Source organism: Coregonus clupeaformis, chromosome 9 (assembly GCF_020615455.1).
Source record: "Coregonus clupeaformis isolate EN_2021a chromosome 9, ASM2061545v1, whole genome shotgun sequence".
Classification (NCBI taxonomy): Eukaryota; Metazoa; Chordata; class Actinopteri; order Salmoniformes; family Salmonidae; genus Coregonus; species Coregonus clupeaformis.
The window spans coordinates 51406516-51419703 of NC_059200.1; the positions used below are offsets into that span (position 1 = coordinate 51406516).

Below are 13188 nucleotides of genomic sequence, written 5' to 3' on the forward strand. Positions count from 1 at the left end.
ATTTAGCAGACGCTCTTATCCAGAGCGACTTACAGTATTTTTTAATTTTTCATACCCCCCGTGGGAATCGAACCCACAATCCTGGCGTTGCAAACGCCATGCTCTACCAACTGAGCTACATCCCTGCCGGCCATTCCCTCCCCTACCCTGGACGACGCTGGGCCAATTGTGCGCCGCCCCATGGGTCTCCCGGTCGCAGCCGGCTACGACAGAGCCTGGATTCGAACCAGGATCTCTAGTGGCACAGCTAGCACTGCAATGCAGTGCCTTAGACCACTGTGCCACTCGGGAAACCAAAACCATTTGCTCATGTCAATTCTGTGGAAGGTTGCATTTAATGTTATGTAGTGTAGAATCAAGACTCAAGGGAACAAACTTTCTCTTGAGTGGTATTTATTCATCTTTTCATTTACACCTCATCACAAGAAAACATAGCTAGATAACATACACTGAGTATAAAAAAAATAAAAATAAATCCACTTCAATCAGTGTAGATGAAGGGGAGGAGACAGGTTAAAGAAGAATGTTTAAGCCTTGAGACAACTGAGACATGGATTATGTACTCAGTTCTTCAGTTTTTCAACAGGTTGTGTGCTACTAATACTGAGTTTTTTGTCTTGCCCACTCACCATCTGAATGAGCAAGACAAAAAACGCAGCATTAGTAGCACACAACCTGTTGAAAAACCGAAGAACTGAGTATACCTACGCTAAATTGTGTTTAGTTCTCTCAACATCTAATACATTATTGAGTGAAATAGTATACAGGATCATATATTTTGATGACTCTATACGTCTGTAGAAGCATCATAGATCCAGGCATCTGCATCATGGTGACTGAGGGGTATTTCCACTCTAGGTTTCCTGCTGCTGACACTGGGGGAACTGGCAGGTTCTCCTCTGGCTCTGCTATTTCTGGACCGCCTCAGACCTAGGCAGGGGGGGGGGGCTTTTAATGCACACTAAGCAGAAATTGTCACCTCTTCCACATCCACACTGAGAGGCAAACTGTTTAAGCAGCTAAATTCATCTCTGCCATTATTAGCCCCTCAACAAAGAATTGGTACAATAGGATTCAGAACAGACAGTTGCAACACATTAACTAAGCTAATGCCCTGATTGAATAAGAAAGTAATATATTCATGCAATGATTGACAACAACAAAAATGAATTGTTGTGACTGCTCCACCACTCACTAAGAAGAACTGCTAAGATCAGACCAGGGATGAAGACGATTGCTCCCACTCGGACTGTGTTTCCTATGTAGCTTTCCAGAGAAGGAGATGCCATTTTCTGCTGTGGGTTATAGTCATAGTTTTGTTTCAGGCATAGTGATTGAAGACATAGATAGAAATGTTTAAGTATTTGCATAAGATTTGCATTTTGCTCCACAAAAGATCTTAAGGCATTTATGTTTTAAGTACAATATTCTGGTTGTATGTAGCTTAGGGACATTTTGGATAGAATTTACTTCATATCCAGTAGTACTGTACCTTAATTCTCTTGACAATACCTATTATGGGGCCTGTAGTGCAGTCATGAAGGATATCAGGACCTTGCTCACCTAGTAAGAAAAAAGATGCAGACATCTCAAACCTTGACTAACTGTAGCATCAATTACTTTTTCTGATCTATCATCATGGGCGATACCAATGGCTCACCAGATGTTTCTGTGATGGGCAGCGGTTGTGCTGGCGCAGTTGGGACAATAGTTAGGATGACAGGTGGTACAGGAGTAAAAAAACTAACAGCAACATAGATTTCTGTTTAAGAAATTGTGAGAAAAGGTGCTAGAAATGAAAGCATAGATTTGATGGGATATTTTTTATATTTACAAATATATAGCCTAACACATTGAAGGAATCTTCAAACTATAAGGAGAAACACAAGGTTACGTTAAAGACAGTGACAGACAAAATATACCTTGTCTGCTCTTTTCCGGTATAACAGAGGAACCAGGTGTGTCTGTGATGGGCAGTAGGTGTGCTGGTGCAGTTGGGATGACAGTTGGGATGACAGTTGGGATGACAGTTGGGATGACAGGAGTAAACAACGTCGATTTCTCTTTAAAAACACATTAAATAAGGTGACATTACAGACGGTTTCAAAATTATAACTATGGTTTTTATAGGCTTGTTGTTTCTGGAAAAAGTGCACATTTTGCATAGTAGTAGTAGCGATGGCCCTTATTGCAACTGAATAATAATTCATGATTTATGCGTCAATGAAACAGAAGGCACACTTGGGGAGGAAAATTGATCAAGCTACATACCGGTATATTATTTCTGATGTTATATCGTACCGTATCATTTTGACAATATTGCAATATTATTTTTGCGCTAGTTGGCTGTACCTGCACCAAAACTCCAGTATGTTTCCTTCATAGCGTGTTCTGTATCTTCTCTTTAAAAAGAGAGCCAATTTGTTTTCAGCACTTTTATTTCCATGACTGATCAAAACTAGTTCTCTCTTGTCCCTCTGCAGCAGACATACAGTGCATTCGGAAAGAATTCAGACCCCTTCACTTTTTCCACATTTTGCTACGTTACAGCCTTACGTTACAACCATCTCTGCAGCACTCCACAAATCAGGCCTTTATGGTAGAGTGGCCAGATGGAAGCCACTCCTCAGTAAAAGGCACATGACAGCCCGCTTGGAGTTTGCCAAAAGGCACCTAAAGGACTCTCAGACTATGAGAAACAAGATTCTCTGGTCTGATGAAACCAAGATTGAAGCCTTTGGCCTGAATACCAATCATCATGTTTGGAGGAATCCTGGCACCATCCCTACGGTGAAGCATGGTGGTGGCAGCATCATGCTGTGGGGATGTTTTTCAGCGGCAGAGACTTGGAGACCAGACAGGATCGAGGGAAAGATAAATGGAGCAAAGTACAGAGAGATCCTTGATGAAAACCTGCTCCAGATCGCTCAGGACCTCAGACTAGAGCGAAGGTTCACCTTCTGACAGAACAACGACACTAAGCACACGGCTAAGACAAAGCAGGAGTGGCTTTGGGACAAGTCTCTGAATGTCCTTGAGTGGCCCAGCCCGAGCCCGGACTTGAACCCGATCGAACATCTCTAGAGAGACCTGAAAATAGCTGTGCAGCGACGCTCCCCATCCAACCTGACAGCGCTTGAGAGGATCTGCAGAGAAGAATGGGAGAAACTCCCCAAATATAGGTGTGCCAAGCTTGTAGCATCATATCCAAGAAGACTCAAGGCTGTAAGCACTGCCAAAGGTATTTCAACAAAGTACTGAGTAAAGGGTCTGAATAAAAATCTCTAAAAACCTGTTTTTGCTTTGTCATTATGGGGTATTATGTGTAGATTGATGAGGAAAAAAACAATTTAATCCATTTTAGAATAAGGATGTAACTTAACAAAATGTGGAAAAATTAAAGGGGTCTGAATACTTTCCAAATGCAATATGTTTGGAACATCAAATCAATCAATAAAATCACAGCATCGAATCATAATACATATAGAATCGAGAGAATCGGAATACATATCGTATCGGCACCTAAGTACACTACATAGCCAGAAGTATGTGGACACCACTTCAAATTAGTGGATTCGGCTACTTCAGCCACACTCGTTGCTGACAGGTGTATAAAATCGAGCACACAGACATGCAATCTCCATAGACAAACATTGGCTGTAGAATGGCCCGTAATTAAGAGCTCATTGACTTTCAACGTGGCATCGTCATAGGATGCCACCTTTCCAACAAGTCAGTTTGTCAAATTTCTGCCCTGCTAGAGTTGCCCTGGTCAACTGTAAGTGCTGTTATTTTGAAGTGGAAGCGTCTAGGAGCAACAACGGCTCAGCCGCGAAGTGGTAGACCACACAATCTCCCAGAACTGAACCGGCAATTGATGAAGCGCGTAGCACGTAAACATTTTCTGTCCTCGGTTGCAGCACTCACTATCGAGTCCTAAACTGCTACTGGAAACAACATCAGCACAAGAACTGTTCGTCGGGAGTTTCATGAAATGGGTTTCCATGGCCGAGCAGCCGCACACAAGCCTAAGATCACCATGCGCAATGCCAAGCGTCAGCTGGAGTGGTGTAAAGCTTGCTGCCATTGGACTTTGGAGCAGTTGAAACACGTTCTCTGGAGTGATGAATCACGCTTCACCATCTGGCAGTCCGATGGACAAATCTGGGTTTGGCGGATGACAGGAGAACGCTACCTGCCCGATTGCATAGTGCCAACTGTAAAGTTTGGTGGAGGAGGAATAATGGTCTGGGGCAGTTTTTTATGGTTCAGGCTAGGCCCCTTAGTTCCAGTGAAGGGAAATCTTAACGCTACAATATACAATTACATTTTAGATGATTCTGTGCTTCCAACTTTGTGGCAACAGTTTGGGGAAGGCCCTTTCCTGTTTAAGCATGACAATGCCGTCCACAAAGTGAGGTCCATACAGAAATGGTTTATCGAGATCGATGTGGAAGAACTTAACTGGCCTGCACAGAGCCCTGACCTCAACCCATCAAACACCTTTGGGATGAATTGGAACGCCGACTGAGAGCCAGACCTAATCGCCCAACATCAGTGCCCGACCTCACTAATGCTCTTGTGGCTGAATGGAAGCAAGTCCCCGCAGCAATGTTGCAGCATTTAGTGGAAAGCCTTCCCAAGAAGAGTGGAGGCTGTTATAGCAGCAAAGGGGGGACCAACTCCATATCAATGCTCATTTTGGAATGAAATATTCGACGAACAGGTATCCACATACTCTTGGCCATGTAGTATATCATGATACCATTGTGAGGTCCCTGGCAATTCCCAGCTCTAACCTTTGTATTCACGATAAGTTACATATTCTCACCTTGTCGAACGATTAAATGAAGGGTGTTCATCAAGTCGTTGAACGCTCCTGTTAGTGCCACGCGGCAGTGGTAGAACCCAGAGTCTTCCTCTCTGACATTGTAGATAATGAGAGTGACTTCTCCACTCTGAAGATTCCCCGGTAACCTGTGTCTGTAGGACCTCCTGTAGGTCACCTCTACTCCATTAGTGGCGATGACGGTGTTCTCACAGCCGAAGAGAGATGGCTGTGCTCCTCTCCCCCAGCACACCGCTGTCAGACCCAGGGTAGCAGCGTCATACCTGCAGGTCAGAGATACCGTCCTACCTTTAACACCAACCACCGTCTCCATGACACCATCACACACTGCAGGCAACAAAAACACAATTGCAGACACGTTAATGGGGCCTCAATAGTGCACCAGGCTCAGACAAACAGAAGACATTTCCTTAAGTTTTTGATTGATTAGTTTTAACTGACTGAGGTTCATGGTTTACAGAGATTGAGACAGACAGGACTTACATGCCAACAGAGAGACTGTGATAAAGGTATGAAGTGTAGACAGCATTTTCGTTGTGTTCATTAAAACCAGACAGACAATCTGTCTTTCTCACTGTCTAGCACTACTTCCCTTTTTAACTGATTGTATAATGGCTGGCTTAAAACAGACTGTGTGTGTCAACCTCAAATGGCACACACACTTCTCTAGTATCGCCCACAAGCCTTGCCAGGGATGTCAGTATTCACACACCAGGGGGAGTAGTGAGACTGACTTTTAAATCCACGACAACGGCCAACGCTTCAGAAATCAGCATTACTGTGAAAATGTGTATTTGCAGGATCTTGAAATGGCTGATTTACTACATATTCTTTGTTTATCTCCATCTCTACGAATATGACTTGACAATGCCATAATAACTGTCTTTCATAGTGTTGTTGTGAAGTGATGGTTTCCCATGATAACTCTGTGGTTGATATATCTCAACCTTCAGTTTGTTTAGACACTCAGACAGGAACAAAATCTATCTCTAATTTGACGTGGGAACAGGATAGAAAGAAATGTCAGGACCAAATGTTTGGCTTGTCCTTTTCATCTGAGTAATCTTCTTTGAAGATAGTGTGTGACATATCCCACAGATAGTTTGAGAGACTGTTCACAGCCAAATTCCAAATCAAGACTGAGGGACTCAGTATATTAGCTATGAATAGATCTGTTGTTACGGAACAGTTGTGTTCCTAGTCACTGAAAAGCAGTAGGACCAGGTCCCTGTTCTAAAAAAGAAGTTAGGAGGGGGTTTCAGATGAGTCATGAAAGTTTGTCTAACTGCACTGGAATTGAGAGTGTTACAGTCATTTGCAAACAGTACATGTCCCTCTAGTGCCTTATTCATCTCATGTCTCATAGTTCCACGATGTACACAGTGTACAGAGGCTCTGCATTAATATACTGTAGTCACAGACACACAGATTAAGAATACAGCAGCAGGTTGTCTGGAAAATGTGGTTTTTGGCCAAGCACACTGTGTACAGCATGGTGCTGTGTAGAACACACTGTGTTCGAATACTCATACTAACCGCACTAACCATACCATTTGTGATGTAAATTGAGTATGTAGTATGCTTATTGACATATTTCGTGCTCTTGGGGCCTATAATGCAATTATCAGAAAATGGGCGTGGCTTCACAACATTTTCAGATTTTAAGAAAATGGCGGAAAACATGCAGCCGAAGTCCGACGAGAGCGGATACAAGATCATTGCTTTAACTAATTATGACAAATGTTAAGAAAATGTTGAGCAATGTAATAAAGTAATGCCTTTTCAAATAAGTTACGTTACATGTTATGTTAGCTGACAATTTGTTAACCTTATGAACCGCATAGCATATCATATTATTACAGCAGTTGCTTGTATGTACCGCCGGTATGTTAGCTAGCTACCATCCTAACGTTAGTTGGCTACTAATACATCAAACTTGCCAGTATATTAACTATATGCTATCTAACTAACTACCCAATGTTTATTGACTTGATTATTCACGTCATTCTTAGCTTAGCTAAGTGGATAGTCGTTGTGCGTTCTCAATGGACATTGTTAATGAAGTTGAAAGATGTCTAGCTAGTAATTTGTTAGCTATGCTAACAAGCTAGCAAGAAGTTGCATAGCAACATCATCAACTTCCGGTAGACAGGCGAAGCGCTAGTACACTCAACTGAAAGGATACTGTTCATTTACAGTATATTAAAATGAACTAATAGTATGTGGTATATACACATTAAGTATGTAGTATACAGTATGTTAGCATGGGTATTCGAACACAGCTACTGTGTACAGAATGGTGCTGTGTAGAACACACCGTGTACATCATGGTGCTGTGTAAATGTCTGCTGCCCTGGTGTATTTTACACCAACCACTGTATGTAATTTCACATTGGGGCTGAAACAGTTTCATTTTTTTGGGTGGGGTGGTAGTTTTTGGTTAAAAAAAAACACTGTAAAATCACCCGGAATTCAGCTAAAAAATAGTTTAATTTAGGAAATCTGTTGCCAAGTATTCTCACGAATAAAAAAAGAGACGTGATCGTGTCTCAATGTAATCAAGGTATGAAATGATTGTTATTTTCAAATACAATTTCTTTTTCGGCTTAGTTGTGGTCAATTTGCAGTGTACAAATTATTAAATTATGTTCCGGCCCCCCGAACATCCGCTTTGACAAAGATCATCCCGCAGCTGAATCTAGTTACCTATCCCTGGTCTACAGGCTCTTTGGGTGCACTGAACAGCAAGGGCACCAAATGGGAGGTGATTTTTGTGTTGGTGTAGAGGTAGTTGCTTTCAACAGCGGTGCTGCTGTGGAAGAGAAGCCATGAGTCTGGCATTAAATATTATTATCCTTGATCTCTTGAGCCACTCAATTTTGTTGCTTTTAGCGGGAAAAGAGGGGACTTCCATTCTCTGTACAACCTATTGTGACCACTAACCAGAAACATTGAACGGAATGATTGCTCTCCACCATTGCTCTTTGTCAGACTGTGAGACGAGACGCTCTCTTCACAGGGGAAACATGGTCTAAAAGGGGGATGTTTAGGAAGCACTGTAGTGGTTGCAAACTACACATGCTGTGTGAGCATGAGTCAGGTATACTAATTCCTCGATTGCAGTGAGACCACTGAGACTGCGAAAGACTGAGAACCTCTTTTAGCAAAGCCACTGATGCATCCCATTTATTTAATGAAAAGTTAGTGAGGGAGAACTCTGATGCACCAGTGCCTTTTTCAACTCTTTGAAAAACGTTGAGGTCTAGATAAAGCCAGTGTTGGCTTAATGAAGCGGTTATGTCATTGTGTTGCGGATGACACTGCAGAAGAGAGGTTAGAGGGACAAAGCTCTGGAGCAGACCCAGTAGATATCTCCTCTTGTCATTCCCTTTGATTTTCCGCTTTTATCTTGGTTCAGCAGTAAGCATCACAGAAACCCTGAGTCAGCTGCTATGGGGCTGGAATGAAGGGCACTTCCTGAGTGGCCATCATGTGGAGATGGGCTGTAAACAATGACGTTTATTAAGATGAATCACAAGTACACACCTAATTACACACACATCATGCACACATAATACAGTACACACACACACGGGCACAAGTGTGCGCACACACACACAAGAAACACACATGCAGTCACGCTTTCTCACGCTTGTTAATAACACAAAATTTGAAGCACCGCACAGAACTTGAATAGATTATCTTGAAATGGATCTGTATTAGCAGTGTAACCTAATAAAGAAGACCAAAAGAGCAGGTGATGTGTCAGAGTTTGATCTGGACAGAGGAACAGTGTGTTTAATACCATAACAAGGTTTTACACTTCAATCTTAGAGGTTGTAACAGTCAGAAGGACACATTACTCCACAAGCAGAGCATTATTTTAAGACAGGTTGCAAAACTACTTTCTCTGTGTCATTTGACCCATAAGAAGTTCCCTAATCTGATTACATTCCTGGAAAACAAGATACGAAAAAGCCTTTTCTCTCTTATTTTTGTCTCTTCCCAGCGCTCTCTCTCTCTCTCACACACTCTCTTTCTCTCTCTCTCTCGTTGGCTAATTCAATCATTTGTCCAAGATTATTCTGTTTGTTCTCCTTGTTTTTTTGTTTTATTACAGAGTTGCGTACTTGTGACTTCTTCTGATAATTCCACTTATCATGCCAGTACAATGGACCGTTGATATCCTTCCTGGTAGTATACAAATAGTACTACCATACATCTACCATATCGATGGATTCTGTAACTGATAGCCTTATATACTGTTGGTTCAGTCAAGTACAGTAAAATATGTGAATTAGGAGGTGGTTGTGTGATTTGAGGTTATGGCCACATGTTGATGAGGGATTAGAGTGGACACTGTATCCCCATATTTGATGAGGAGGAAGACTTCCACCAACCTCCTCTGCCAATTAGTCTTACTCTCTAATTAAAAGCAATATTGCCCTGAGGCCAAAAGCAGGACTGATCTACTGTGCAATTCATAACATTTCCATTCTGAAAAAGAGAAATGCGTAATTTCTTTTGAAGATGTGCTATACAGTAAACCTAGTTAACCACTTTTCTAGTAGCCTGCTGTATTCTATAGTGTTAAATGATAGCAATAAATCAAATAACTATTGTGCTGAGATGTAAAGGTATTAAATCATATAACACTTGTAACGCAGCAAGTCTTATATTCAAAACCTTTAATTGTGCATTAATTTAGTTTGGAGACATCTTTCACCACACAACCAATGATCCAAAATATGTGTTTACTGTGAAATACCATGAGAACATTGATTTAATCACCAAAACACATGATATATTTTCAATTTTGTTGTTGTAACAACCAATTAATCCAACAGCAAAAAAATTCAAGAAACGTTTCAAAATTGCCCTTTGAATGACAGTACATTACACTGTTTTCACATAAGATAATACACTAGTGCTACCCATCAAAATGAAATGTCCATTATTTCTGTCCCATGTGTAAACAACGGTGTGTTCATTGAAGACGTTTTTACAGTACAATCATTGATGCAAAAAGTAAATGTATTGTTCAGATATAATTACAACTTACAGTGCCCTCCTGAATTATTGGCACCCTAGGTAAATATGAACAAAAAAGTCTGGAAATGTTCCTTGTTGTTTATCAGTTTGATATTACACTCAAAATAGCATATGAATCTAACCTTAAATTTAGTTAAAATTGTAAAATATCAAATAAAAACATCAACAAATAATATTTTTATTCAAAAACATGCATGTCACAATTATTGGCAACCCTAGAAATTCTTTGGAACAAAATCTAATTGATGTATATTCCGATTAAGATTTTATTTTTTAAAGTTCATCTGAGTCTTTGGGAGCTCTCAAGTGGTCATCCATGACTTCGTGTTTCACTGGGGTATAAATATGAGGTGACACACAGGCTAAACTCCCTTAGTCATCCATCAGCATGGGAAAGGCAAGGGAACCTTGTTAGGATACATGGCATCATGGATTTTAGGCCAAAACCTGTCTGCCTCTGCAAGGACGCTAAAACTGGGTAGTCGTTGGATCTTCCAGCAGGACAAGCTTACCTCCAAATCCGCACGAAAATGGTTCACTGACCATAGAATCAAGCTTTTGGAATGGCCATCCCAGTCCCCTGACCTAAACCCCATTGAAAACCTGTGGGGTGAGCTGAAGAGGAGAGTCCACAAGCGAGGACCAAGGACTCTGAAAGATCTGGAGAGTTTCTGTGTGGAGGAATGGTCTCATCTCGTCCTTTGTTCTCCCACCTCATCAAACATTATAGGAGATGACTCAGAGCTGTTATCTTGGCAAAGGGAGGGTGCACAAAGCACTAAATGCAGGGGTGCCAATAAATGTGACGCATGGTTTTGAATAAAATTATTATTTCTTGATGACAATTTAATTATTTTTGTATTTTTTAAAATCTCAATTAAAGGTTAGATTCATATGATATTTTGAGTGTAAGATCAAGCTGATTAACAACAAATAAATTTTTTCACAGCCTTTTTTGTTCATATTTACCTTGGGTGCCAATAATTCTGGAGGGCACTGTAGGGGTACTGTAATCAAATGAAACAAATTAAATGAATGAAAGAAACAAAACGTTTAGCAGACACTAGTTTGCATCAAGCCTGTCTTGAGCATTTGGCCAAAGGTTCTCATCGACATCGCAGTAAATGTCCTCATTGTTCATGCACACGTGGAAAAACCTTTTGGTATTGTGAATCCAAGCCTGACATACTGTAGGTCTGGACTGATGTAAAAAGAAGTGGAGAACGGTCAACCAACTTGAGTCGAGGTGCAACCGAAAAATGACATCATTAAAGAAAGGAAAAGGCGCAACGCATGCTCACCATTAAAAACGCAATGTTTTATTTAAGCAAAGTTAAAATAGAACGTGTCGGCCTAGAATTGGCCTTCTTTGTTTTAACATTGCTAAAATAAAACACAGCGTTTTTAATGGTGAGCGATCGTTGTGCCCTCCTGTAGCTCAGTTGGTAGAGCATGGTGCTTGCAACGCAAGGGTTGTGGGTTCGTTTCCCACGGGGGGCCAGTATGAAAAATGTATGCACTCACTAATTGTAAGTTGCTCTGGATAAGAGTGTCTGCTAAATGACTAAAATGTCAATTGGATCACCCTGATAGGTCTGGACTGATGTCATTGCATGCCTCATCCATGGTCTGAAAGAGGGTGGCATACTCATGGGGATGGCAATCATACACCTTCCACCTGTATTGTATTGTAGTGGTCATGTGTTTCTCTGTTAGTAAGAGCATGTCACTAGCAACACCAGAGATGTGGGTTTGATTCCCACTGGGGTCACATAGGGAAATGTGTGGACTCACTGTTGTCACTTTGGATAAAAGTGTCTGCTAGGTAAATTGCATATATTATGGTATTACAGTACTGTATTGGCCAATGCAATTTTAGTAAAGCATTCCCCAGCACTCTATTGTCCCTCTACTCATTCTGACATCAATGCAAATGTCATCGAAAATGTAATCAAACACTTCATAAGAGCTCATGAGTTCATGTTGTGCAACATAGGCTATGCAATTGCGTGAGAAAACATGGCCTCTAATAAAAAGAGGAGGATCCCATCAGCTTTCTATAGGCTAGGCCTACTATATTTATTTCTCAACTTTCCTAATATTAAGCACATTTATTCTCTTTACAACAAGAGTATAGCCTACCTGGATGGTATGAAAATGAACCACAGGAACAGCATCCTACATTCGCTATTTAAGTGCATAGATGACATATATTTTTTCCCCTGCCCCTATTTCAAGACAGGTGCATGATAATGGTCCATTCTAAATCAAAACAAATTTCACACATATATTATTTAGTATATTTAAAGATTAAATCAAGAATAGTCTGATGGGTGACAATATTAGCCTATCACTTGTGAATGATGCCCAGCTGAAGGCAAGAAACAGCGCATTACTTTTTTTGTTGCAACTTTTTCAAATCATAGTCGCACACCTCATGTAGCCAAGCCCATAGGCCTATATGTTTTGATAAAGTTTGTATCACAACTAAAGTGCCCAAATAACTTCTTAAAATGTTGCACATTCATCTGCTTTACAATGGGTGTAGAGCCGAACCGGCATACATATGCAGCGGGTGAGTTTCAAGTTTGGGGAAGATCAATTTCACCATACAAATGCACCTTTATAATAAAAGCATTACATTTTAGTCATTTAGCAGACGCTCTTATCCAGAGCAACTTACAGTAAGTGAATGCATACATGTTTTTTTTGTTTTGTTTTTTTCATACTGGCCCCCCGTGGGAAACGAACCCACATCCCTGACGGCCAAACCCTCCCCTACCTTGGACGACCAATTGTGCGCTGCCCATGGGTCTCCTGGTCGCGGCCGGCTGCGACAGAGCCTGGACTCAAACCAGGATCTCTAGTGGCACAGCTAGCACTGCGATGCAGTGCCTTAGACCACTGCGCCATCAAAGCGATTTTACATGCATAATGGCATTGGATAACAGAGTTTTCCCACTAATGGAACATTTGCGCTTATAGCCTACTGCCTTTTGCGCATTGCTGCGCTTATAATGTGAAGAAATAGCCTAATAGTTTATCAACATTTTAAGCTAAACGTTCTGATCTGTTACGGCCACACAAAGGGGATGCCGCCGGGAAATTCGAGGCATTATCAAGTGCTTGTCAAATTGTGAATGAGAGACTGATGACGTGTGTGTAGCCTGCGCAAGAAAACAAAGCAGAGCTCATGCCTTTCATGCAACTTTTTTCAAATCATCATTAGAGTCGCATCATGCAGCCTTAGAATGTATAAAATATCCAAACATATAGCCCAACGTTTG

At 41.2% G+C, this 13188-nt stretch overlaps 1 protein-coding gene across 3 annotated transcripts; it reads right to left on the minus strand.

Moving 5' to 3' along the window:
* Window positions 1-387: 387 nt before the first annotated feature.
* LOC121574450 (hepatitis A virus cellular receptor 1 homolog) lies at window positions 388-5418 on the minus strand. 3 transcript variants are annotated; one of them, XM_041887072.1, is made up of 6 exons: window positions 5333-5418; window positions 4832-5176; window positions 1923-2063; window positions 1493-1563; window positions 1196-1292; window positions 388-930 (listed from the first exon to the last, which is right to left on the minus strand). In XM_041887072.1, the coding sequence occupies exons 1-6, from the start codon at window positions 5391-5393 to the stop codon at window positions 788-790; spliced, it is 858 nt and encodes a 285-aa protein (XP_041743006.1). In that variant the 5' UTR covers window positions 5394-5418; the 3' UTR covers window positions 388-787. The 3 variants fall into 3 exon arrangements, with proteins under 3 accessions (XP_041743006.1, XP_041743005.1, XP_041743007.1); XM_041887071.1 differs by having other exon boundaries at window positions 1196-1295; XM_041887073.2 differs by having other exon boundaries at window positions 841-930; window positions 1196-1295; window positions 1513-1563.
* Between the last annotated feature and the right edge of the window lie 7770 nt (window positions 5419-13188).

Bases quoted from the DNA above. Each gene is read 5' to 3' on its own strand.
- LOC121574450 (XM_041887071.1), bottom strand. From the start codon at position 5,393: ATGAACACAACGAAAATGCTGTCTACACTTCATACCTTTATCACAGTC. The intron at 1,296-1,492 runs GTACAGTACTAC...TATAACCCACAG, and splicing joins GTATTGTCAAGAGAATTAAG to CAGAAAATGGCATCTCCTTC. The intron at 931-1,195 runs GTGAGTGGTGGA...CCCCCTGCCTAG, and splicing joins GATCTTAGCAGTTCTTCTTA to GTCTGAGGCGGTCCAGAAAT.